The following is a 27,161-nucleotide window of genomic DNA, read 5'->3' on the forward strand; positions in this document are numbered from 1 at the left end:
GTTGCATACATGGCCTACACCTTCTAACACCTGCTCAAAATATATCCAAAAAATTCAGAAAGTATACATACATTTAGAAATTGGACCACGTCTTCATGTTCACTTTCACAGTTACATTTCGGAACACAATTATTTGGGGCCTCCATTTTATGTTGTACTACTTTTAAAAAAATAAAATAACTTCAGTACATTTCAATTTACAGTTCCTTGTTTTGTTGTTCTTTTTGAACAAGGTTAGGTTCGGTGACAGAAATTTGTCAATGTCAGGTACAGTGGAATCGATTTTCATTATGATTATAATCGTGTGTCTATTCAATTTATAGCAATTTTATAAAATTCAAACTTAAAAACATATTTTTAAAATGCATGTTTATTTATATATTTAGACTATCCTACCGTAGATGAAAAAATATATTAAACTAATAATTTATTAAATCATAGGCTAAATAACTTATATCAAATAGTTGTTGTGCCAAATGGAGGCAACTTACAGTTCGTCTTTGTCATACAGTCAAAATGAATGTATTTAGTTTTGCTTAGAATTAATTTTTAGAGTAATTTTTTAAATGACTTCATATCTGCCTTGTTCTTATCTTTTATATTTAACAGGATAAGCTAACGTTAATTTTTTCTTTGGAAGATGTATCTTATAACTCAGACGTACTATAGCCAATTGGCTTATTTTATTGTACATCTTGATTTTAATTACGTTACCCATTCCAGAATCATGAAATCTGTACCAGCTTGTAGAGGGTCTTGTGGATGGGCACTGCGATCCAGTGCCTCAAAATCATAAAGGATACGGTTAAGTCTTCATACAGCATCATTATTATATGCAGGTGTCCCTTGACTGGTGCATATTTAGTAAGAAAGCCTTTTATGATTGTGAGCTGTTTGATGCTTATTTTCCGCAATATTTCAGCCCTCTTAGCGCATGTTTTTCCAATATATAAACGAAGATTTTTTCATTAATCGCTCCAAAATATCAGTAAAAATAATAATTTTTGTTGTAAAATGTGGGCTTAACTATTTATTGAACAAAATATGACAAAAATTCAATATTTTTTCTCTTTTTTTTTGCATATATCTCAAGAACTATTAATTTTAGAACAATTTTGTATCAGACATAAAAGGTTTGTAATAAAATTTTACATAAGGTAAGGTAATGCTAGTTTTAAACCTTAAAAATTATCATTATTATTGAAAAAATAATAGAAACACAAAAAAATAGCTAAAAAACGGTTTTTTTTTTGGTTAAAGAGTTTATTTTCCATACTAAAATCAAACTCAAAACCTTTATATTTCGGGAAATAAAACTTTTTAATATGTTTAGTCATTTCACAAAATTTGAATTAAATCAATTTAATGGTTTTTGCAAAATCATTTTGCAATCCAAATTAAATAAAAATGAATAATTTTCAAAAGTATGCAGGTTAAAAACTAAAACTTCTAAATACTCGAAAATTTTTGAAGCGATGATACTATACTGGCATTGTATTACTTTTTTTCTCTATAGTAAAATGCTGAGGCGAGCGTCATCGAACTAGGGCCACGAAATAAAGCCGTTACGGATAGCGTTGTAGAATAGCAGTTCTTGACATCGCTTCACTACTTTCGATCAATTTGTTTCTAGTCATCATATATTTACTCTAAACAAGTCTAAATTAAAAACTGCATGAAAATGAACTAACAAAATATATACATTGAATGAGAAGTCAAAATTTTAAAGAATGTCTCTCACTGTCACTAACACATTCGATTCGTAACGATTGTCAAAATTTAATTAAAGTAAATGTCAACCGATTAATAGCAGCATTGAATCATTTGTTTAATTTTTTTATAATAATTCTCCTTTTAAAATAATTTTATATAAATATAATTATTATTTTTAAACATTTAATATAACTTGTTATTTTTAAACATCTTGTTTAGTTTATATATCTACTATCAAACGATATTTATTTATATTTTCATAATTTCATATAAATATAATTTCATATAGATATAATTTCATGTAAATACAATGTTGGATTTTTGCAATTATCAGTTCGACTATTGTATTTAAGTGCGATAAAAAGACATTTTTATATTTATGCAGTTGCAGCGGAAGAGTTCCTTCTCAACGAGAGGGTGGCTGTTAGGTATACAAAATGTCAAAACTGACCATAATTTGATATTTATTTTTTTTTTTGAAATGTTTCATACAATTTTTTGTACGGAAAACGTAAAAAAGATCTTACTAACGAATGAGATAAATTCTATTGTGCCTGTGTCCAGAAGGCCTTCGATCAGGTTTGGCACACAGGGCTGATCGAAAAGTTTTACCGTATTGGACTGCCTACCTCATTCGTAAAAAGGATCCACTCCTATCTCTCCAATCGGACAATCCGTATCAAAGTCGCTAACACGCTATCAACACCATTCACTCCACAAGCTGGAGTTCCATAGGGCTCAATTTTAGCCCCAATATTTTACACAGTCTACAACGCGTAGAGGGATGCTGAGGCAACCGTCTGTGTCCGATAGAGCACAGGACCAGTTAAACAGAAATGTCTGGAATTGCAACAAATGGAGAGTTACACTCAATCCCACGAAAACGCAATTAATCTTATTCAAATCCCCTCACATACGTGATGCTGGGAGGAACCAGAGAGTCCTCCAAGGAGAAGCTTTTTTGATTACAGAAACTCGGTGTCCTACTTGGGAGTTCATTTTAGTAGGCTTCTCAATTGGGACATTGACAAAGACACCCTAGACTGGGTAACAAAAAGGGATAGGCTCATGAGAGCGCTGTCTGGAAAACTCAGAAATACCTCCAATAAAACTCTGGCACACCTACAAAACTTTTATTAGGCCTATAATCTAATACAAGGCGTGTACCTACGCGTCACTAAATCCTCGTCAAACCAACGTCAATATGGCAACTGACAGGAAAATTCTCAGAAAATCCATAAGGAAACGTACAGATTATCCGTCAGCACGAATTCACCAAATTGTGAGTATAACATAAATTAAGGACAGAATCCGATCTCTTAGCAAAGAGATCGGACAACAAGATAGACAACAGAGCTAAGCAAACTTTAAGGACTCCCTGTCACTGTCGAGGGCACATATTCACCAGGCTCCCTCTTATACAAGTTCCATTCCCTCCACCCAAGCTTCTACACTTTGCTGGCAACGAAATTCCTGATGAGTACTACGATATCCTCGAAGCAACTCCCGGAGGTATCTTCTGCTCATGGCTTAGCTGACTAATCTAAATTTTCCCTCATAGGGCTCGTTTTCTATATCATCACCATCTAAGACCGCATACCAACCCAAAATAATGGACTCGCAACTAACGTTGCTCGCCCCCCTCAAAAGCTCTACCAAAAAAAAGGGAGCAGCCCCTCCTTCAATAAGCGCAAGCTTATAGAAGGTTATAACGTTCACATTCAAACTCACTGTCAAAAATATACAATAATGTAGTAGAAAATGATTTAAATCGTAGGCTAAAACTGGAAGACAAATAACGAAGAAAGAACACAAGAAACAATAAAATGTCTCAAAAATGAAATGCATATGCAAACCTAGATTTTGTTCATTTAAATATTTTCAGGCTTATGTAATTTTTTGACATCCATGTAATCCATATGCGCCAACTTTTGACTTCTGAAATTTTCATGCATTTGATTTAAAGTGAAATTAATTTTATTACGTTCTCACTAAAATGCGATATAAATAGAACCACACAAGCATACAACAGCTTATTTTAATAATAATATAAAGCATAAAAATTGTAATTCTTGTATTTCAATCATTTATAGAAAATTGCGCAACACTGTAGGTCTCGGTACAATAATGTAACTCTATGATATAAATTTTTCCCAATTTATCTACATTATAATATTGTAAATATGTTAGTTCCGTCAGTTTTTGTGATGTTTGAAAATATTTAAAATAGTGATAGTAAAAATGATATATATTTTTATGGTTGTAAAATCAAATCTTGCAATTATTTCATTCTAAATAACTTCTACTAGTGGTACTGTAAATAACTGTAAATCTAACGTGATCGATATTTTCAGTTTTAGAGTAGGTCCATAGAGGACGCTCTGTTACTGCGGTTTTTATTAAATAGAATTGGAATGAAGGCAGCTAAGACAAAAATGAACACAAATAAGCACCAGCCAACCGAGTAGTCGCTAACGGAAGGTGAAGGCGCAAGCTCCGCGAGAGAGGCTACTTTGGCCTGCCTTGCTCTGCATTGTTGTATTTTCACTATTTTATCAACCCTCTAGTCAAGTGGGTGCACCCTGTGTTGAGATATTTCTGTGTACAGTGCTGATTTGTTTTGTTAAGGTGTGTTCCATTGTTAAAAGTGATGAATGAAAATGTTTAGCTAACATCCATTCCGAAAGTGTTGGTGCACCGTTTTGTGTCATGGAGTTAGTGTTGTGACATTTTCTAGTTCTAGTCATATCAGAAGTACTAGGGATTTTGAATCGACTGAATTCGGAGACCATGTCGAGCAGGCATATTCCAGCAGATAAGGTGAGTTTTATTTTGCTATTGACAACCGCACCCTTTATTACAAGAAGACATTGAAAGGCGACCTAGTTTTTTACCCCACAGAACGTCTTTCATACATGATATTTCTTCGCCTTGCGAACACACAAACTACTTTCTATTGCAGTTCTGTCTGGGATATCACACGAATAGTGTTGTTTCTGGTGAATTATTAGTTAATATGTACTTATATTTTGACATAAATATTATTATTTTAGTTTGTTTTGTTTGATTCAAATTCTTTTGTACACAATTTATGTCACGAATTAAGTAATTCTAATTTTTCTGTATTATTCATTTATGTACAAAAATATTTATATTTCTAATATCTGCACAATTAGGAGGACATGAAAAGTAGGTACATACTTAATTGAGAAAGAAATATACAAACTTTACCTCTATTACAAAAAAACTGTGTCATGAATGAAATTTTTAATGTAGGTAACTGACAGATATAAGTATTCCTATTTAAAAAATATGTAAGTATATATTTTCTAACACAAGAAGCATAAATATTAAAAAAAACCTGTTATGTTTTTTCAAATTAGTTTTCAAATTTGAATACAAATACAAAAGAAAAAAATTTGAATACAAATGACTATTAATTAGCCTGTTTATGGTAAACATCTGTGGCTGTTAAATATTGATATTATATGTATTGTAAATACATACTATAACAGTCTTGGACAACATCTACAATGAGTCAATGTAATACCATCCTAAAATTATGAAATAGAAAAGATCGATGAAATACAAAATACACCTGAAATCAGATTTTAAATGTTTATCGATGTCTGACTTATCACTGATTTTTATTTCACTTTCCGCTTCCTATATTACCTACTTACATGAAATTATGCATTTGCTTGTGGTATCAGCTGTGACATAAATCGATTTCGATAAGGATAAACATTTTAAAATAGATTTACTAAAAGTGTACCAGGAAGTATTTACTTATGTACTTTATCGAACGTGTACTTAATTTTTCTTTTTTAACGAAAAACGTCGCAAAATAAATACGATTTCAGATGTCATTTTATAATTATTACATGTTCCATAAATTTGTATTGTCTAGTAGTAGTAGTCTAATTTTTGACAGTAATTGAACGGTGGACGGGTGGTTGTACATGGAATGGTTTTTACACTGTTTATGTTAGAATGATATTACTTATTTCTTAATTACTAATAATGATTTTTCTTATGGCTGTCTATCGATTAGGACGTTGACAACTACATTAGCCCTTTTTTATCATGTATTGATTTAAACAACTCTATCGATGTTTTGCTGGTCCTCCGTCGTATATTCCTAAGCCAGGAACTTGCTTGTCTTCCCAGTTCTTTTCTACCTTTGATCGTTCCTTCATTGATGAGTTGTAGAAGGTGATATCTTTTTTCTTTACTTACGTTTGTTAGTTCCTCCTTTTTTCCGATTATTTGGAGAATTTTAATATTCGCTGCTAATTATTATTAACGATTCCCCTTCTTAGGGCTCCATGTCCAATTAGAACGTTGGCAACTACATTAGCCTATTTCATCTCCTTTACCGCTGATCTACCAATGTCTAGTTGGTTCACTGTCGTATATTCCAAAGCCGAGAATTCAGTCATCTTCCCGGTTCTCTTCTACCTTCGATCTTTCTACAACTAGGTTACTTATGTAGTTCTTTCTTTTTTCCCATTTTTTGAAGGACTTTCATGTTCATTGCGTGACTCTTGTGTGAACATTCTTCGATAAAATCATAATTCAAATGCTTTCTTTTCCAATATTTTTGTCATCACCCACGTTTCTGTACCGTAAAACACTTCATATTAGAAAACAGATTTTGCTTTTCAGATTCATGTTTTAATTACAATGAGTGGTTTCCAAGCCCCATTTAAATTGCATCGCAGGCGAGTTCTTTTTGTCATTGGTTCTAATTTATATCCATTTATTTTTATTCTTAATGTCTTGTTTATGTTCCAGCTGATAACCATGGTATTTGTTTTCTTTGTGTGTTATCTGTGTTTATCGTCCTGAATCCTCATAGTCATTGTTTCTCGGAAACGGTTACTGCAATAAGTATACTTTTTTATTGTTTCTTGGCGTAAAACTTAAACAACAAATTAGCATTAATTCCTTCCGGTTCACTTTTCTAGTTTCATCGTTTTTGACTGATATCTCGATTTTTCCAGGGATGAGTTTTGAACTAGGGGATAATGGGGTAGTTTTTGGGGATTGTTCAATATAAAAATCAACAGCAATTAATTAGCAATAACATATGTCGGTTTTCCGAAGGTGTGTTTTTAGCTAGGGGATGTTGGAGAGCTTTTGGGGATTGGTTAAAATACCAATCAACAACAATTAATTATATGGAAATAGAGGACCAGGACGCCGCCGAATATCCTGGCTTAAGAATTTGAGACAGTGGACAGGTATGACCACCACAGACCTATTTCGAACAGTTGCTAATAAAATACGATGGGCCATTGTGGTAGCCAACATCCATAGAGGATAGCCACTAGCAGAAGAAGAAGAACTGTTAATTAGCAATACAATATGCCGCCAAGGTGGGCCCTGTACCCCTTTTCCTTGCCGAGATATAGCTAAAACAATGCTATAGCTTTACCATAAAGTTAGAATAATTATTGTTTCTCGGAAACGGTTGCAGCAATAAAACGTTTAAATAAACGATAAATTCTGTCTTTCCGTAATAACTTAGCAATAAATTATAGTGTTTATCTGAATTCGGCCTTATAAAATGTTTCTCGGAAGTTACAGAGCCCAAATTTCGACTTATGTCAATCCTACCAGATGACTGAATTTGTAATAAAGACTTTAAATCAGACAGTCGAGATAATAACACTTACAATTCTCTTTTTGATAAGGCTGTCACATTGTTTCATTTTACAGATATAGAAGTGAAGGTACCCCGAGTTGCATCTAGACAAACCCATCGCAATAATATTCCTACCAATTCTTCAAAGATTATTACCGCCCCAATCTGTTCCTTTCTTTTCTTGATCAACTTCTCAGCGACTTATCTGGAAGATTTCCTGCTGATACACACCATCTTGATTCCTTATTGTTCATGTGATTCTGAAAACAATATTGATATTACCATACATTTACGAATTGGACCTACCAGGAACTACTTAAGAACTTAAAAAAGGAGAGTTACACTAGTGATTAAAATTTTGGAAGACCCAGCAGGAGACACAGAGCACTGCAATTGAAGCTTTGCTGCACACAAGGAATAACTTTTACCTAAATATAAATAAGTTACTCACCATACTGTGTGTCCTGCCAGTGACGACTTGCACCATGTAACGATCATTCTCAACTCTAAGATGTGTGATCTTTGTGACTAAATCATAGACTTTTTCGCAAAAAATATACGTATCCAACTACATTAAACTATAAGTAGGCTATATTTTGGCGGGATTTAAATTTTAATTGTATTTCAAATTATCTTTTATGTTGTCTTTGGTAAAAATTATTTTAATTTATAATAAACTAATAAAATTTTCGGTAATTCTACCCACCCCTATTATGAATTTCTAGATTCGCGCCTGTACACGTTGGTAGGGAACATGGTTTTGGGTTTTGTGGAGAATGATTTACAGTTCACCAAATATAGCTGAAAATGTGAAATTCCCATTGCCTGCGCTAACAATGTAGTGAGAACGCACATAACAAACGGTCTGGACCGTCAGTGCGAGTGCGAGGTCCGTCGTTTGACGAATGCGCATCATGATCGTCATGCGTTTTCACACTTTCAGCTATATTTGGTGGACTGTATTTTAGTTCGTTTCAAAATCCACTAAAGATTAGCACGAAGAAATGAACTGCAATGTTTTTGAGGATTACTTTTCTCAGGTATTGAATTTTCTATCAAATAATACTGTCGTTGTTTTCGGTAACTCCAACTATCACTCAAAATTGGTAGAAAAATTACCGACGGTATCATGGAAAAAAGTAGATATAATTGACTGGCTCCAACGCAAAACAATATTGCATGATCAGTCATTGACGAAATGGCAAAAACAAAAGGAATAGCGGTATTACGTTTTCTACCTCATTATTGTCAACTAAATCCAATGGACTACCTAAGTCTGACGTCACAATGGGCGGGGTTTTTAAAAACCTTTCCAATCATTTTTAATTCGTGTGTAGTTGTCCCATAAGAAGTTGGAAATATTGGTTTTTTAAATTGTTTGAAGAATAAATAAGGAATCGCGAAAATAGAAATCCGAAGATTTCTATTGATGAAACCAAAATCCAGACTTTTGCTTTAATATGTGCCTTCTGAGAATTGCAAGGCAATACAGACGATGCTAAAAGATGTACTTACTGTCTTTCTTTTAATAAATAAGGACTTTTAATTATGAACATTCATTCTGTGCTATTGGTATTATTTTTTGTTCGTGAATTTGTGGGGTAAGAATATCAAAGTATTAAGATATTTACTGCGAATGTTCATATTTTAAGGTTATGTTATTGTATGGCTATCTTTTTTTTCTTTCGCGATGTCCTTGTCCAATGGAAGCTTGCAGTTTGGAATTCGATTAGCTCGCACCGTGCCTAAACTGTAAATACCTCTTGCACGTAAATAAATCAATATCGGCAGCGATGTGTAAAACTTGTCGAAATAAAGAATATGGTAGGAAAAAGACAGTTAAGATTTGAAAAATTAGTTTATGGATTTTAAAGAATATGGTGTCTAAAATTGGGTATTGTTTGTGACAAACGAATAACCACATTCGAGCTGGCTCCAAGATCAGGTGTCCCAGGTATAATAAAATTATCGCCAGCAGCATGATAAATTTCGAAACGTTGGAATCGCATAATACGAACAATTTGACTCCCCATTTATGTGGTTTGTTTGGCATGTACTGACGAAGATGATGTTTTGCCTTTGTACTGCACATTTGTTCATCAACACATAAAAGACTTAGTTTTGGAATAGAATCAAATCGCGAATTAAGTTCGTTGGCAAGTGTACGAATTCGAAACTTTCTTTATACGTTTTTCTTCATCTTCAAAACAATAGCTGTCCAGGTTTAGGTACCGATAAATAGACATAAACATCAACACGCATATGTATCGACGAATTAATTGAGGTTTCACTTGCAAATTTTGTTGTCTGCTGTTGTTTGTTTTGGATGCGTTCAGATTGGTATTGAATGAAATCAAATCAATAATTCTGTCAGTGAAAAAATAGTTGAATAATTCCATAGGAGTTTTGATGCATTTCACTTTCGGAGGCAGCTTTAAATCGGCACAAAAAGCAACTTCATGTAATGTTTGAAATCTCCGGTCCAGATATTTGGACGGCATCGAGGGCTAAAAATAATAAAAGACATTATTAGTTTTGAAATTACTAAGTATACAGTAACGTTTTCTTCTTTACCTAAGTCATGAATTCGAAGCGGTGATCGCATTCTTTTTGCTGGCCTACATGAAAATGTAGATGCTTGCAGTTCTACTTCAGCTCTAATTTTAGTTTGAGGTTCAACATCTACCTCAACTTATTTGTAATCCGTCCAAAAATTGATCTGTAGTTCCAGCATTTTCCATTTCATTCAAACATTCAACAATGACCTCTTTTTCCATATCATCAATAACAAAATTGGGATCTTCCACATTATCATCAGTGTCGTAATCCGTTTCTTCATCCGTTTTAACCCAATTCATGAGCTGTTCTATTTGCTCGTCTAAGTCCAATCTAAATCGCTTTGTTCGAAACATACGTGAAAAATCCGTTACTAAAATAAAAAAAACAAAAAATAAGTTCACTATTTTTTTCCTTGAACTGGCAACATTCTTCAAAGAACGTTTCACATTTTCAAAGATTTTTACAACTGTTTTTTTCTGTAACCAAACTAATAATTTTTATTGATAAAAGAGATTTATGTCCAAAAAAAATTTATGTTAAAAAAAATGCTTAAGTCGATTGGATATTCAGAATACAAATTATATTTGATATAACACATGGTCGTTTAGACAAATAATTATCGATTCCTTCAAACTGACTTTTCGAACAATACTGATAACAGCGTGAAAACCAAATTTTGGATTGCATTAATCTTTTCAAGTTCTTTAATCTTTCAAATGTTAAACACCTGTTTACGGACGGAACAGAAACCGGTTTAAACGGTAATGATATTCAGGTATAGGTTTTTCAGCTTTCCAAAGACGAGTTCTTTAAGGAACTCTTACCGGATAGAGGGTTAATTATTTTTTTTAGTGTATTTCAAGATATTTTGTTGTTGTTTTTATCAGGTTTTTTTCAAAATAAATCAATAAATCATTTTAATTTATTTAGGAAGTTGAAAAATATTTAAATTAATGTTTTATTCTTTTTTCGTTGCTAGTGATTTTATTCTGTTAAATACTAAAGATGTTAGTCTTCTCGTAGTTTAAGTTGTAATATAACATTCTGTGGAAATCTTTCTATCAAATTGCCATAACGGGTGTTTAAAAAATGTTTTTTGAATGTTCAAATAAAATATGAACATTCATAGTAAATATCTTAATTCTTTGATATTCTTATCTCACTTATTCACGAACAACAAATAATACCAATTGCACAGAATGAATGTTCATAACCAACACTCCTTAAGTATTTATGCTTCAAACAATTAAAAAACCAATAAGTATTTCCAACTTCTTATGGGACAAATACACACAAATTAGAAATGTTTGGAAAGGTTTTTAAAATCTTCGCCCATTGTGACGTCAGAGTTTAGGTAGTCCATAGAGTTAATATGGACTCAAGTAAAAGGTGAAGTGGCCAAACAACTTTTATTAAATTCTATAAAAAACGTAACGAAAGATAACTGGACCAATGCCGCAAACCACGTAAAAAAAGAGAAAGAAAGATTGTGGACTGTGGATAATAACATTGAAGAACTTTGTCAATCTATTAGCATTACAATCGGGTCTGACAACGAATCTGACACAGAAGAAGAGGAAGAGATGGAAATCCATAATTTATAAGTAAACCATGTTTTTTGATTTTTTTGATTCTCCAACACTGACCTATGATTTTCATACGTTCTAGATATATAATCCATGTGTTTGTATGGTTATTTCTATGTGATCAGGGTGGACTCTTTGAAAATTAATATCTAAAACTACATTTCAATAGATGATTTTTTTTGAGTGAATTAAATTTGACCACTTTACCTGCTCTTTGCAGATTAGTGAAGATTTGCATTTGTAATGATCTACCAGTTGTTGCAAACAAGTAAAGTATAATTATATCTTCTTCTTAGTCGTTAACATGATGCAGGTATCGTGATATCATGAAGCTAAATTTCCCAATGTTCCTCCACGGTTTTTCTATCTTCTGCCATTCTAGCACATTCTGACAATGGAGCGCCAATGGTAGCAACAATATGGTCCGTGTATCGTGTGGGAGATCTACCTCTATTTCTTTTGCCTTCTACTTTTCCCTGGATGGTAAGTTTTTCAAGACCATTTCTTCGAAGCACATGTCCAAAATAGCTTATTATTTGTGTTCTTAGTCTTTTCTTTATGTTTAGCTGGTCCAGTATGGATTCATTTGTTCTTCGGGCCACCCATGGTATTCTCAGCATTCGTCTCCAGCAGTACATCTCAAATACATCTATATTCTTTTTGTCTTTCTCAGTAAGGGTCCAGCATTCCGATGCATAAGTAAAAACTGGAAAAACTAGACTTCTTACTAGTCTCATTTTTGTATCGGTAGTTATTTCATGGCTTTTCCAAATTTTTGTTAATTTTGCCATAGCGCTTTTTGCGATTGCTGACCACCGCTTTATTTCTTCAGTACAGCCTCCTTTGTTGGTTATTAGTGAGCCCAGATACACAAATTTATCTACAACAGCGATATTGTTTATTATGACCAGATGATTTTGATTGTTGTTAGCTCTGTCAATTATCATGATTCTCGTTTTATCTCTGTTTATTTTAAGGCCCATCGTTAAGCTTACGTCTTCTATCCGTTGTAGCAGGTGAATCAATTCAGCTTCAGAACTAGCGAGTATAGTATATATATCTGCATATCTCAAGTTGCAAATCTTCTTCCCGCCAATGGTGATGCCACCGTTCCAGTCCTCAGTAGCTTTCCGCATTATCCATTCACCATAGATGTTAAATAGAATTGGGCTTAGTATACAGCCTTGTCTCACGCCCTTTGTGACCCTGAAACTATCGGTTAGTTCCCCATTTATTCTAACTCTGGCATAATTGTTATTGTACAGGCTTTTAATTAGCAGTATCAGATGATTGGGGACTCCCATTTCAGACAAAACCTGCCACATTTTACTCCAGTTGACCAAATCGAAAGCTTTAGTATAATCTATAAAGCACAAATATGTTGTGATGTTGAATTCTCTGGATTTTTCTACAATCTGCCGTACGTTTAAAATTTGTTCTCTAGTACCACGTCCGGGGACGAAACCTGCTTGTTCCTCCGCAATGTTAGGTAGTAAAAAGGGCTTTATATATTTATAATTATATACAATATCTTAAGTGTGTTTATTTGGCACCCAATCGATTATTTAATAGTTAAAAATTTTATTTTCCCTAAATACAGTTAAAAATTCCTCAATTTTTCAAATTGCAACTTGTCAAAACAAATCAATATCTTACTATTCCTTATGTATGTTTGTTATTCAATTAATTTTATGTTATAGTTGAACATTGTACTTCCTAACACTTTACTTTTATTTATTGAACAAACGCTAATGATTCCAAAGGTTCTCAATTTCGTTTCTCGACTGTTAGTATTCCTACAAATGTAAAACAAGTTCTTATGATCGTGAGTGAGCTGGTCATTTCAGGTATGATCTACAAAAAAATAAACGTTTGCATTTCAACTTTGGGTTTAAGTACAGAATATTAAACACATCCAACCTTACCTTTATCTGTTTGCAACTGGTAGCTCATTACAAATGCAAATCTTCACCATTCTGTAAACAGCAGATAAAGTGGTCAAATTGAAATCATTCAAAATAATATCCTCTCCCCTTGAAATGTAGTTTTAGATATTAATTTTCAAAGATTCCACCCTGTTCATATATAAATAACAATACAAACCCATGGAATATACAGGGTGAGTCATAACTATTGGGACATAGACTAAGGACAGGTTATTTGGACCAAAATATGGCTATTGGGCCAAATATGCCTTAATAAAATGTTGCTGAGAAAAAAGATACAGGGTGTTAAATTAATTTTTGTTTTTCGTTTTTTGCTAATAGTTTCCCTGTATATTTATAAATTGCTATCAAAATTGGCACAGAGGCATAATCTTAGACAAGAAATAGTATTTTATTTACAATTCCACTATCAAATACCAAACTAATAAACAAAGTTGCAACTAACGTAAGGTTTCCGTTTTGACGATAAATCAAAACTAAACACACTTTAACTTAAAAGAACTCACAAAAACTCAAACTAAATGTTCTACATGGTCTCCTCCGATTTCTATGCCTTTTCTAATTCTTTTTATAAATGATTTTCGGACGTTAAAAAAATATTATTCTGTCCCCTTATAAGATTAGCTGCATTTTGAATGTATCTCCAAAGTTCGTCTCGTGTATTAATTTCATTGGCATAAACTAAGGACTTCATATTTCCCCAAAAATAAAAATCTAGCGGGTTGTACTCAGGACTTCTTGGTGGCCATTGAAAATCACTGCCTCTGCCAATCCATCCCGCATAAACCACATTTTTCTTCTTACATCCAGTGACAGATCATCTAAAATATCACTAAGAGTATTTTCCAAAAAGAATAAATAAGAATCTCCATTTAAATTCGGAGGAAGAACATAAGGCCCTAGTAGTTGGTCGCCTATAATGCCACACCAAATATTCAATTTAAACTCATGCTGAAAATGTCTAGCTTTAATAGCATGCGGGTTTTCTTCTTCCCAATAATGACTATTTCGCCAATTAAAAACCCCGCGTCTGGTAAAAGTTGCTTCGTCGGTGAACATAATATTCTTAATAAAGTGTCTGTCATTGCGATGTTTATTCAGAATACGTTGGCAAAACTGTAACCGTCGTGGAAGATCTGTTGGAAGTAAATTTTGAACAGGAGTGAAGTGATAAGGATGGAGGTTCTCTTTTTTTAGAATTCTAACAATAGACGACTGACTTACTCCTGTTGCTGCTGATAGATGTGAACTTATTTTAGGATTTTCATCTACTCGAACCAAAAGTTCATCTTCTTGATTAGGTGTGATTTGTTTCGGTCGACCACCCCGATTTTTAGTGTGAAATGACCCAGTTTCACCTAAACTACGATATAATCTTGCAAAAGTTTTGTGATTTGGTTGTCTTCTGTTTGCGTATAACATTCCATTCCTTCTGGCTGCCGAGCGACCGCAAAAATTTTCTTGTGCGTATACGCAAATCATATCTCGCATTTCTTCATTAGTAAAATGATTGTGACGAGGCATTTCAATAAAAAAAGTAATGTCTCTAAAAGTAAAAGTAAAAAAAGTAAAGTAAAAGTAAGTTTAAACAAGAGTACCCATTTTACGTAAAAATGATGTTTACGTCATATTGTCTAATAAAAATTATTAAAAAGTTTCATCAGAAAAAGTTTGGACTCAATTTGATCATTAGGAATGATCCACGTGGCGCCCTCTATGACAAAACGTAAAATTCTAAATAAAATACTATTTCTTGTCTAAGATTATGACTCTGTGCCAATTTTGATAGCAATTTATAAATATACAGGGAAACTATTAGCAAAAAACGAAAAACAAAAAAAACTTTAACACACTGTATCTTTTTTCTCAGCAACATTTTATTAAGACATATTTGGCCCAATAGCCATATTTTGGTCCAAATAACCTGTCCTTAGTCTATGTCCCAATAGTTATGACTCACCCTGTATACCTAACAGGTGTGAGAATCGTGGGTCAGTGTTAGAGAATCGAAAAGGGACAAATTTATATGTTACATAAAATTAATATTAAAGCCTATACATCGTATTTGATCTCTATATTATTATTATATATAGTATTAATATACTTATAAATTATGGATTTCCACCTTTTCTTCTTCTTCTGTGTCACAGTCGTTGTCCGGTCCGATTGGAATTATTATAGAATTAACAAAGTTCTTCAATGTTACTATCAACAGTCCACAATCTTTCTTCCTCTTATTTACGTGGTTTACGGCATTCGTCCAGTTATCTTTCGTTACGTTTTTTATGCAATTTAATAAAAGTTCTTTGACATCCTTCAATTTAAAAGTGGTGTTTTGTTTGGCCGCTTCATCTTTTACTTGAGCCCATATTAACTCTATTGGATTTACTTAGTTGACAATGATACGGTGGCAAACGTAATACATTATATATTCTACTACAGTAGAACCTCGATTATCCGAGCTAGCCTGGACCGAGCCTTCGCCGGATAATCGAAAACACGGATAATCCAAAGACCTCAATTTATTTTTTTAATAATTTATTTAGACAAATACATGTGTCAAACGAAGAGCAGAAACGTGATACATAGAACATACATGTAACAAAAAATAAAAGTACATACATGTTATTATTTCTACATAATGTATATGCTATGAATAAACATTACATATTTAAAAAAAATCATTTAAAAAAATCACTAATTTTGGTTTGTTTTTGAGCTTCGTAACTTCTACACTTTATAATTTCCTTTATGTTTTTAAGCTGAAGTACATGAATGTCATCAGCTCCAGGCTGTTCTTCAAAATATTGAATAAGTACATTTACTGCATCCCTTGCTTCCCGATGACTTGTCTTAATGACGCAATCATTGTCAGCACAATTTTCATCATCATCACTGCTTGTGTCAGAACTTTCTGTAAGATAATCGTCATTCATAATCTGATACCCTGTTTCTTGGCGATCACATTCTATCCATTCCTGTATTTCGTTATTGTTCGTTTCTTCCAAACCTTTGATTTGTGAGGCTATAGATGCTATGTTTTCGACCGATAGCTCACCTTCATTTACGTGATTACCGTCTTCATCTTCCATATCTTCTAAGGGGAAGAAAATTCAATACCTGAGAAATATAATCCTCAAAAACATCGGAGTTCATTTCTTCGTGGTAATCTTCAGTGGATTTTGAAACGAACTCAAATAAATCATTCTCCACAAAACCATGTTCGCTACCAATGTGCGTGAATATTAATATTCGACCCTTTCCTGCGGGATCATTTAAACCAGTAGAATATCCTTTTAGAATAACTTATCATATTTTTATCTAGCCATACTTTTGAAACTATATGATTTTCGTTTGGCCAGGTTTCAACTAAATAGAAAATGCATTTTCCTTCTAAAAATATTTTTCTCGTTCTCAAATATTGCCTTCACCAACAAACAATCTCTTCTGTATCGTTCAATATAGGTTTTTTCGTTAATTTTCGTAGCAAAAACCGAGTAAGTTCCATAACTTATGTCGGCCAAAGAGAGGAAAATTATTATCCTTTATTGTCTTTGATATTGTATCCAATGTAGGAATTTCCTTGTTTAAATAGAACGAATGAACTTTTCTCTCCGAAGGACGTTTCTATGAAAGTGATCAATTTCCATTGGTTGTTTTCCTTCATGTCTTTTTGGCTCAGTAATGTTTCCCTGTTTGTAAAGACAACACTGAAAGTTATCGTAGCATTTGTATACAATCTGTAATCCCTAAGCTCTTCGACTGTATTATAGCAAAGCAACTTTCTTGGATATGTAAAGGCTTAATATCTCAAAATCATAGCAACAAATCCCTGCTACAAACTTGGTTTGCTATCAATCTGATATATTATCTCAAATGGAAGACCGTAAGCAGGTAGATGCAATATACACAGATTTTTCCAAACCATTTGATTGTGTAGATCACCAAATACTTTTGGACAAATTAATTAATGTAGGCTTTCATAACAGGTTTGTTGATTGGATTAAAAACTCTACATCTGGTAGAAGTCAAAGAGTCAACATAGGTTGTCATTTGTCTGACAGTATCTCAGTAACACTTGGAGTTCCTCAAGGAAGCCACACTTCTTCACTTCTTTTTAATATCATCGTTAACGACATCACTTCCTGTTTCTTATAGTAAAAGGTAAATGTCTAATGGTGGCAAATTATTTGAAATTTTGGAAAGTTATAGATAGCTTAAAAATCAAGCCTTGTTGCAAGATGACTTAGACTACAAAATTGGTGTAATCAGAACAAACTCCACTTAAATGTAAAAAAATTTTGTTTTATAAGTGTTTCTCGTAAAGGCAATAGAATTGGAACAAGCTATACTATTAATAATCAGCCACTGAATTATGTTTCTTCTATTCGGGATTTGAGTGTAATTTTTGATGAGAAGCTTAGGTATAGTATTTTTCATATAAAAATGCGTGTATGTCATTCAAGATTTACGACGTCAGAACCCCACAGCGTTGCCAAAACATCAGAATAGTTAGTAAGTGAGGAATTTTTAAAATGTCAACTATTTGTCAAACTATTATATTAACAGTAAATACACTTAGTTTTAATAGTACCGCAACACACTAAAATCCTTTAGAAAGCATTTTAAACTTACCTCTTTCAGAGCATTAATAGTAAAAACGTCCCGTCATTATTTCTTGCTCAAAATAATCTATCTTATATGAAAGCTTATCAGCTTTCTACAGACTATTTATTTGTTTTGGTATAGCACAATCACAATACACAACAATAATTAGTTTTTAAAGCTATTAATCCAAATTTAATATGTATTCATAAATACAATTTATTAATATATATTATATTATGATCAGATTGTGCAAGAAATCAAACATAAACAAAATTCTTACTCTAAAAAAGCGTCAACATTTTATACACTTTTGCCACACGCTGAACTGTCAAAAAATTTGAAGTATTCCTGTATCAGTTGCGTACAATTGTCTAATCTATTTAATTAAAATTATTATTTTGTGGAATATTAGACTTAAAGAGTTATTTTATAAAATTTATATTATTAATAATAACAAATGTTTTTGGTTATTTAATCAATATAATTCTAAAATTCTCAATATAATGATGATTACATTTTTCTGATTATTATACCATGTTGACACCTATGAAATATCGAGCAGTTCCGTATGGGTTTCGTATTATTAGCTGTGTTAGGAAAATTTTAACTTTAAGGTTGACGTTCTGGAAATTTTAAATATAAGTGATGTCACTTTATATAAATTGTGACGTGCACGCATTTTTATATGAAAAATGCTATACTTTCTGTGACCACGTAAACTCTATTTCAATACAGGCATCTAAACTTCTTGGTTTCGTTACTAGGAATTACAAGTATTGTTTCTATTGATTCAAAAAGATTAGTGTATTGTTGCATAATTCGAACTATTTTGGAATACTGTTCAGTTATTTGGTCACCCTATTTTCAGAACAATATTGATACCATAGAAACAGTCCAGCATAAATTTGTGAGATATTGTGCTTACCATGTCCACACCACTATTGAAAATCATGATTATTCCCATATCGAACAACAATTCTCTTTACCCTCGCTCAAGAACCGCCGTGATAAGTCAGGAGCTATATTTATATACGAGTAGGTCAAACATGGATTTATAGATTGTCCAAACGTGTTAAGCCAGATTAACTTTAATGTTCGCCATCAAGCTCTACGTTACCACAATGTTTTCAATATTCCTTTTCACAGAACCCATTGGATAGATCTTCTTCTTCTCATTGCGCCGTCTCCTTTCGAAGGTTGGCGATCCAAATGGCAATTGTAGTTTTGGAAACTGCTGCGCGAAAGATCTCTGCGGATGAGCGGTCGAACCATCTCCTCAGGTCTTTCAGCCACGAGTTCTGGCGTCTTCCTATTGATCTTTTGCCCTGTACTTTTCCTTCCAGTATAACTTGAAGTAATTCATATCTTTCGCCTCTCAGCACATGACCCAAGTATTGCATTTTCCTCTCTTTGATTATTCTTAGTAATTCTTTTTGTTTACACATGCGACGAAGTACCTCAATATTAGTAACTCTTTGTACCCATGGAATCCTCAACATTCGTCTGTATATATACATCTCAAAGGCATCTATTCTTTTTTCTATTTCAGAGTCCATTGTCCAACTTTCACAGCCATACAGTAAGACAGAAAAAACGTAACATCTGATCATTCGGATGATAGATACATCTATTAAATGTTCTCGATATTTATATTTTCAATATAACTTTGAGTCATTTAAAAAGATCTCTTGCTTTGTAATATGTATATTGGTATTGTTGAATTTTGTTCTTGTTATATTTTTAGTATGTAAGATTTTTAGTCTCATTTTTTAAACTTTTTGATATTGATTTTATATTATAAGTAATTTGAAATTTTGAATCCTAACAGTGATATTGTAATTTAAACTGTTGATGGGGTTATCCCTTGTATTAAATTAAATAAATAAATAAACAAGAGTCATGAACATTTACTTAACACAATTTTTCTCTCAGAGAATAATCACCGTTTTTAAGTTTAGTAGACAACAAATTAGACAACAAATTTTAGCAACAAATTGAAATGATGATGTCATTTTAACGCATGGACTGAACTGCTAACTGATAACACGGACGGTATCAGATTCCTCACAACTTTTCCTTACTCGGTCGGCAGGTAGCGCTAGAGGTACCCCTACCCCAAAGATGATTTGTCTCATTCGTCAATTCATTAATAAAGCATTATCCTCTAATAAAACAAAGTATTATATGAATGTATGTAATAGTATATATATATTTATATATATATATATATATATATATATTTATATATATATATATATATATATATATATATATATATATATATATATATATATATATATATATATATATATATATATATGCATTCTAAATCTAAAATAGCGCTACTATTTAAGAGCGTAGGCGCAAAATGTCGGGCCAATGCTTTTTAAATGCATTCATTTTTTTCGAATCCTGAGAAAACTAACAAATATTTTTGAAAAATTTAAACGCAATATGAAAGATTACATTACCGATGGCTGAATGTCCCTTAGAATAAACAAAAACCTTTTCTGAATTATTATATTTGCAATTAAAAATCACACTAAATTTTCTCTTCTTTTTCATCCCTGTAACTTATTAAAATAAACAATATAGAAGTTTTCAGGGACTTTCGGCCCTCAATAATAATGTATTCTTTCATTTTAATTCATTTAAAAAGCATTAGCCCGAAATTTTGCGCCTACGCTCTTAAAGAGAGAAGTTGCTAGTGAAAAAATTAAAGAGCAGCTGGTAATTAATTATCTACATAAGATACAAGTTTTACAAAATTCGTGCTTTCTCTTTTCTTATTATTATTAGTGTTGAGTTTTTAATTTCATGGGGTCGTTCTTAAAGTATATATAACTAAACAAATTAATGCATAAATCGTAATTTTCCAAAAAAACCTCATCCGTACGGCAACGGTTTATGGCGTTGACGGTAACCCCTAAACTCTATTTGAAGATTTGCATTTGTAATGAGCTGCCAGTTAGAAACAAATAGACTTTAATTGAGATTAAACTGGTTTTATTTACTCCATATATTTCAAGTAGATCGAGTAATTATCTAACAAGAAATGTAATTTAAATATTTAGGTATAGAACTACCTATCTACATGGATTTAAAGAGCAGTGAAATGACAGTATTTCTAAACAATACGATATGGCGAAACGAAAACATTTGCTTAAGGCTAAATCAAGAATCTAAAAACAGATAAGGCGTATCAGGCCATGCAGAAACTAAAGCAGAAAGATCAACAATCAAAAGTTTACTAGAAACAACAGAAACGAAAATACTTCGTTAAGTAGCTGGAAAGACACTCCTAAATAGAAAAAGAAGCGAAAGCATAAGATGCCCACTTAAAATCAAAGATTAAGAAAAAGGTTTCATGGATATTGACGTAAAATGAAATGTTCTTAAAATAAAATTTAAATAACGTAACAAAATAACTAGTTTGAAATGCAGTCAATTATTAATACAGTTAAAAAACTGTTTTGTAGTAAAAAGGACATCCAAATACAAAAATAGTACAATTATAGAATAATAAACTTAATGCCAATATAAGTAAGAGTAAAATGTCATGAATCGTGCTAAAAAGGGTATTAGATTTAGTCTCTGACTGATAAGGAACTGAACAAAGCAATTTTAATCCTGCAATAAGTATTTTTAACCTTCGACTTAGATTGTGTCTACCCGCAAATAATTATTTTCAGTGTGCCACCTACCTATTAATTTTTATTTTGATACATTGCCTTGATAGTTCAGCTGCGAAAATAAATGCCAACGACAGGTTTGTTTGTTTTCGTCGTGTAATACAGCAAAGTCACAATCGTTTGCTTAATTGTATGTATTTTTGATGTAGATTAGATATATCAAGTCACCACTTCTTGTTTATGTAAGTGGTACGCATTTTAATAATTTAAATCGCAGATGAAAATCTTTTGATTGATAAAATTTGCAATGTTTAAAACAGATGTCAATTCTTGTAATATTGATAATTTTTACAAAATTTCTATTGAAAATTTGGTAAGACAATTTTATTACTCCAGTAAAAAATGTCCGTTTGGGGTGTAATTTTCCTCGTCACGACGGATTTTCTTGAAAATTTGGATTTAGGTTCCTCTTACCCTCTACTTCACCACTTATACTTGAAGGGGATGGGGGTGAAAGCTACCCCTTCTCAGGGGTGAAAAACATACATTTAAAATAAATCTGAAAATGGATAAATTGGCTAATTCTAAGCAACTTTTATTCTATAGTCATATTCACTAAGTCAATATTTTTGGAGGTATTTGCGCGTGAATATGTTCATTTTTCAAAATAAAAACCACGTTTTCAGAATGTCTGTAGAGCAGTGGCCCGTCAGGGTCGGCCACATCTTTTTAGATATTATAGATTCTTTTTAATATTTAATTTAATCAGTATTTCGATAATTAATTGTGGCAGGTAACTACCTGCCCCAATTAAATTATTAGATTTCTGACTGAATTAAATCTGACCAGACTAAATTTTATTCATGGTTTTCAAAAGAATTCGTCCAATCTGAGCGTTAAGTGATCCCTGCGTAAGACACTTTTCAAATTAATGATCCGAAATCGGAGACATACATCCGCCCGTGTTAATTACTTAAAAGACACACGTTTCGGCAAGCCGATCCCAAGCTTGACGATTTACATGTAAAATCAACGGAATATTAGTTGATGAGCAGCCAAACATACATTTCTGTCCATACGCATTTAATTGCCAAGTACGGCAAATTTAAATTTGCCGTTTGCTGATGCTTCATTTGGATTGGCCGCAAACTGTACCTTGCGATCGCGGGATGAATGTTATTTCTGGATGGATAAATACTTAAGAACTTACATAGTGAAGTTATATTGAGTGCACGGACTGGCTTTTCTTTCTGGGATTTATTTCTATTTTCTAAAGTAATACTGGCATACGTTACCACTGCCGTAAATAGTTAAAGGGTTTTTTGATATATTAGAAGTTTTTTTTATTCAAGTGTAAACAAATTCGGGTAAATTAACCTAAAAATGCAAGCTATGGGAGAAACTGTAAGTATTGGTAAATCTGATATTGTAAATTATATTTTGCAAAATGGGTTTTCATCTATTCCATACGAAGAACAAATTGTTATTAAAAATAAGTGGCGTCCTTTGCCTAAAATGTCCCGGCTTATAAATATTAGTGCGGGGGGTAAGGGAAGTAATTGATCATTTTCAGATAATTGGAACAGCAAGTACTCATGGCTTACCGGGAGTGAAATCAAAAACAAACTTTTCTGTTGGACTTGCATTTTATTTTCGACAAATAGGGGCATACATTAAAATCCGTGGTGTGAATCTGGTTACGATAATTTAAAGAAATTATTTAGGGCTTTACACAAACATACTATTTCGAAAGATCATACATAAGTACAGCCAGATTAAATTAGATTTATTCGGAGAACAAAATATCTATGTTTCATTAGATAATGCCCAACGTGAAAATGCTATTAAACATAACGAAATTGTAAAAAATAATCACGCAGATTTACATCGTTTAGTTGATATTGTAATTTTTTTAAGTTGCCAGGAATTATCATTTAGGAGACACGATGAATCGGAGCATTCGTTAAATCAAGGTAATTATAGAGAACTAATAAAAATGTTTAAGAAATACGATTTGGAATTTTCTAATTTACTTTCTGATTCGAAGACATTTAGCGGTGTATCTAAAACAATCCAGAATGAATTAATACAATCAATTAGTTACATTTTCAGTAACGTTATTGAATCTGAGATTCAGGAAACCATTTGCTTTTCACTAGAAGTAGATGAAACTACCGATATATCATGTCATTCACAATTATCAATTGTTGTTCGATACGCGTTACGTGGTAATATTTATGAGAGGTTTTTAGGGTTTACAGACGTGAATAAAAGCCATAAGGCAGAATATACTTTTGGTGTTTTAAAGGACAGATTAAAATTTTTTGATATCAAAAATAAATTGGTAGAGCAAACTTATGACGGCGCTGCAGTGATGTTTGGTGAATTGAATGGTCTCCAGGCAAACTATGTCACCGGAAGCTTTATTTACTCACTGTCATGCGCATAGAATGAATTTAGTTTTGCAGGATACATGTAAAAAAATTAAAGAATGTCTTCTTTTTTGCCAGTTTAAGCGGATTTGCTTCATTTTTCTCAAGCTCGCCTTAACAGACTAATGTTTTAGAACGGTTTGTTTCGAAAAAATGCCAACAGTTTGTCAGACGCGATGGAATTTTAAATCTCGGTTAGTTTTTACTGTAGAAGATTTTCGTGAACAGCTTTTGGAAGTTTTTGATTTTATTATTGAATGCGACGATTTTGAAAGTGATGATATCGCAATCCGTGAAGCAATCGGTTTGAAAACTTTATTAAATGATTACTCTTTTAAAATACTTTTAAATATTTTTAAGAAAGTGTTTAGCCAAACCGATTTGATATTCAATGTTGTTCAAAATCAGTTAACCGACATTATTCATTCCAAAAATAGAATAATAAAACAGGTGAAAAGTCTCGGAGATTTTCGTAATAATAGTAATTTCCAGTATATACGCAGTGACGTTTTGGACTCGCTTTATATTTCCGAACCCCCCAAAAAACCAAAAAAAGACAAAGGTATGACACAGAAACAGATCTCGAGAAAGAGTATATTTTGAAATTTTGGATACTATTACTATGCAAGTAGATACTCGTTTTTCGAATTTTGAAGATTTGCAAATTTTTGACATCAGTGTCAAACTATCAAAAGATGTCATGAGATGAACTAAGTTTTACTATCCTGACCAAAAATTTTTAGAATGTATTGTCCATTATTATGTTTTATATTTGTGTTGTTAATGTTCAGTGTCAAAGTTTGTTTTAAATAATCTCAACGACTATGTGTTGACAAAGGAATAAAACAATTCCGAAAGCTTGACAAAATGTCAAAAGAGTGTTTCTCTAACATCTCGGCCAACCTTCTGACTGCAGCCCTAATAAACTGGTCGTTTACACAGTGTTTTGGATTAAAACTTATTCGTAAGCATACCTTAGCTTGTTTATAATCTCGTTGATTGAAATTCCAGCTGTTTTACCTTTTAAGACTTTCCGAAAAATGTGTTTGAAGTATATGTTAAAAATATTAGGTGTGGGAGAATACATCCTTATCCTTGTCTCACTTTTGTCATGTTAATTTCGTCTGGCAAGATTATTAACAGTTTGACCCCAGTAGAGGTTAGAGATTATCTTTATATCATTATAATCAATGTTAACTGACTGTAAAATGTCTAATAATTGTTCGTGTCTATCGTGATCGTAAACTTTACTTTATTTTACTTAAATGTAAAATGCAATTCTCATTAAATAAATTTTGGTTTAATCCCATTTAAAATAATATTTAAATATGTTAGTTTTTACGAAAAGCCTGTCAATCTTTGCAAATGCAAGAGAAGAAAAATAAAAGAATTAAGAATATGATAAATTCAATCACATAACGAGTAAACAATACTATTTTTGACAGATCATTTTGTACGTCTACTATGTGGCAAACATGTTGGTAAAACATCTGTGTACATTTTCCTATAATTAGCATATCTTAATGGACCGTAAAAACACATAATCATCGATATAGCCCGAAATAATCGTGAAAAAGTGATAATAAAATGACTTAATAACTGTTTCTCTAAAATATAAATACTCAAATCTCGCATTGCTCAGACATATAATATATGATATTCATGTGTGGGTTGAACTCTCATATGAAAATTACTCATTTCCCTACACGACGAGTGTAATGCATTTAAAAAATTTCATAATAGGCTTTGAACATTTTAAGGTTTCTGGTGTTGCATATAATTTGTTCGCCTTGGACAGACGCAGTAAACAACTATGGCTTTTAAAATTTGATTAAAAATTTTAATCCTCACAACGAACAACTCGAATACTACACAAAAAGTGTGACGTTATACGAACAATTTAGTATAATTATATACAGTGTGATGTATTATACTCCACAATTCAATCCTTTTTCGGGAAATATTGAGAACAATGTTTTATAGAAAAATTATCTTACAGTTGCAGATTATAATATTATCTGCTACTACTGTGGAAATTTTGTATACGACCTTAATCAGTTCTAGATGTTGGACTTACATAGAATAGGACGTATAAATAATAAATTAACCCTTCTCAGTAGTTAAAGGGTTTTCTGTAGAGTAGTAGCGAAAATTATGTTGGTTTTAAAACCATTTTTTGTTGGATATCGTCTCAAAATATGATGCTTTTATTTTTTGAAAGTATTTTTTGTACACGTCCGTGTCTTGCTTTCTTCTTGTTTATCATACAGTTGAATAATGTGTAACATTCATTTCATTTTATGGTATAGCAATGGTTTTCGTTTTTCTATTACGCCCATAAGCCACAGTACCAGTGAGATTAAATCGATCCATATCTTTCTGGAACTTTTTTTATGGTAGTGAAAAAAATCATGATAAACTCTTTTTGTTCGTAAGCAACTTTTATTGAATTGACCCAATATTTAAATTATATCGATAAGTCGTCACTATCATCAAATTCATGTTCGTTATTTTTCAGTTTTCAAATACTAAATAATCCTAGTACTACTTACTCAAAGTATAAACTTGACATTCGCAACACTATAACAAATATTTACTGTCAAATAAGTGATGGAGTCGACCGTTAATTACTTGATGGAAGTTCAATTTTTAAACAAATTATAAAAAATTGCTCTTTTCGCTTGAATATCACTTTTTTTTTAATAATTTGGGTAGGTGATTTCAAGACGAAAGTTATTCTTGTGATTTTTTCGTAGAATGCTTATTTTAAGCGTAAAATGTAAATAAACAATAAAAATGTCCACAAAAAACAATTTAGTGCTTTTTAAGACCATTTTTAAATCGCTTGGATATCAAGTCAAGTAGTTTTAAAATGTTCAATTCTATTTTGATTTTAGGGGAAGGTGTTGTACCTCGGACACTTTTTTACTAAATTGGGGTTTTGGAAGTCGTTACACATAACAATATAATTTTTAGATTTCAGATGTTTAGAACATCTGTATTTACAAAAATTAGGTTACTTCAAAAAGTAATGA

General features: G+C 32.1%; 2 protein-coding genes across 2 annotated transcripts in view; one reads left to right on the forward strand and one right to left on the reverse strand.

Annotated features, from left to right (window-relative positions):
- The window catches only part of LOC140439862 (tetratricopeptide repeat protein 5-like), a 34,461-nt gene extending 34,222 nt beyond the window's left edge, over positions 1-239 (reverse strand). Inside the window, exon 1 of the mRNA XM_072530026.1 lies at positions 72-239. Within this exon, the coding sequence (XP_072386127.1) occupies positions 72-146 (75 nt within the window). The 5' untranslated portion in view covers positions 147-239. The remainder of the gene's footprint in view (positions 1-71) is intronic.
- Positions 240-4,142: 3,903 nt separating this feature from the next.
- The window catches only part of UBL3 (ubiquitin like 3), a 437,881-nt gene continuing 414,862 nt past the window's right edge, over positions 4,143-27,161 (forward strand). Inside the window, exon 1 of the mRNA XM_072530027.1 lies at positions 4,143-4,533. Within this exon, the coding sequence (XP_072386128.1) occupies positions 4,504-4,533 (30 nt within the window). The 5' untranslated portion in view covers positions 4,143-4,503. The remainder of the gene's footprint in view (positions 4,534-27,161) is intronic.

Source organism: Diabrotica undecimpunctata, chromosome 4 (assembly GCF_040954645.1).
Source record: "Diabrotica undecimpunctata isolate CICGRU chromosome 4, icDiaUnde3, whole genome shotgun sequence".
NCBI classification, from domain to species: Eukaryota; Metazoa; Arthropoda; class Insecta; order Coleoptera; family Chrysomelidae; genus Diabrotica; species Diabrotica undecimpunctata.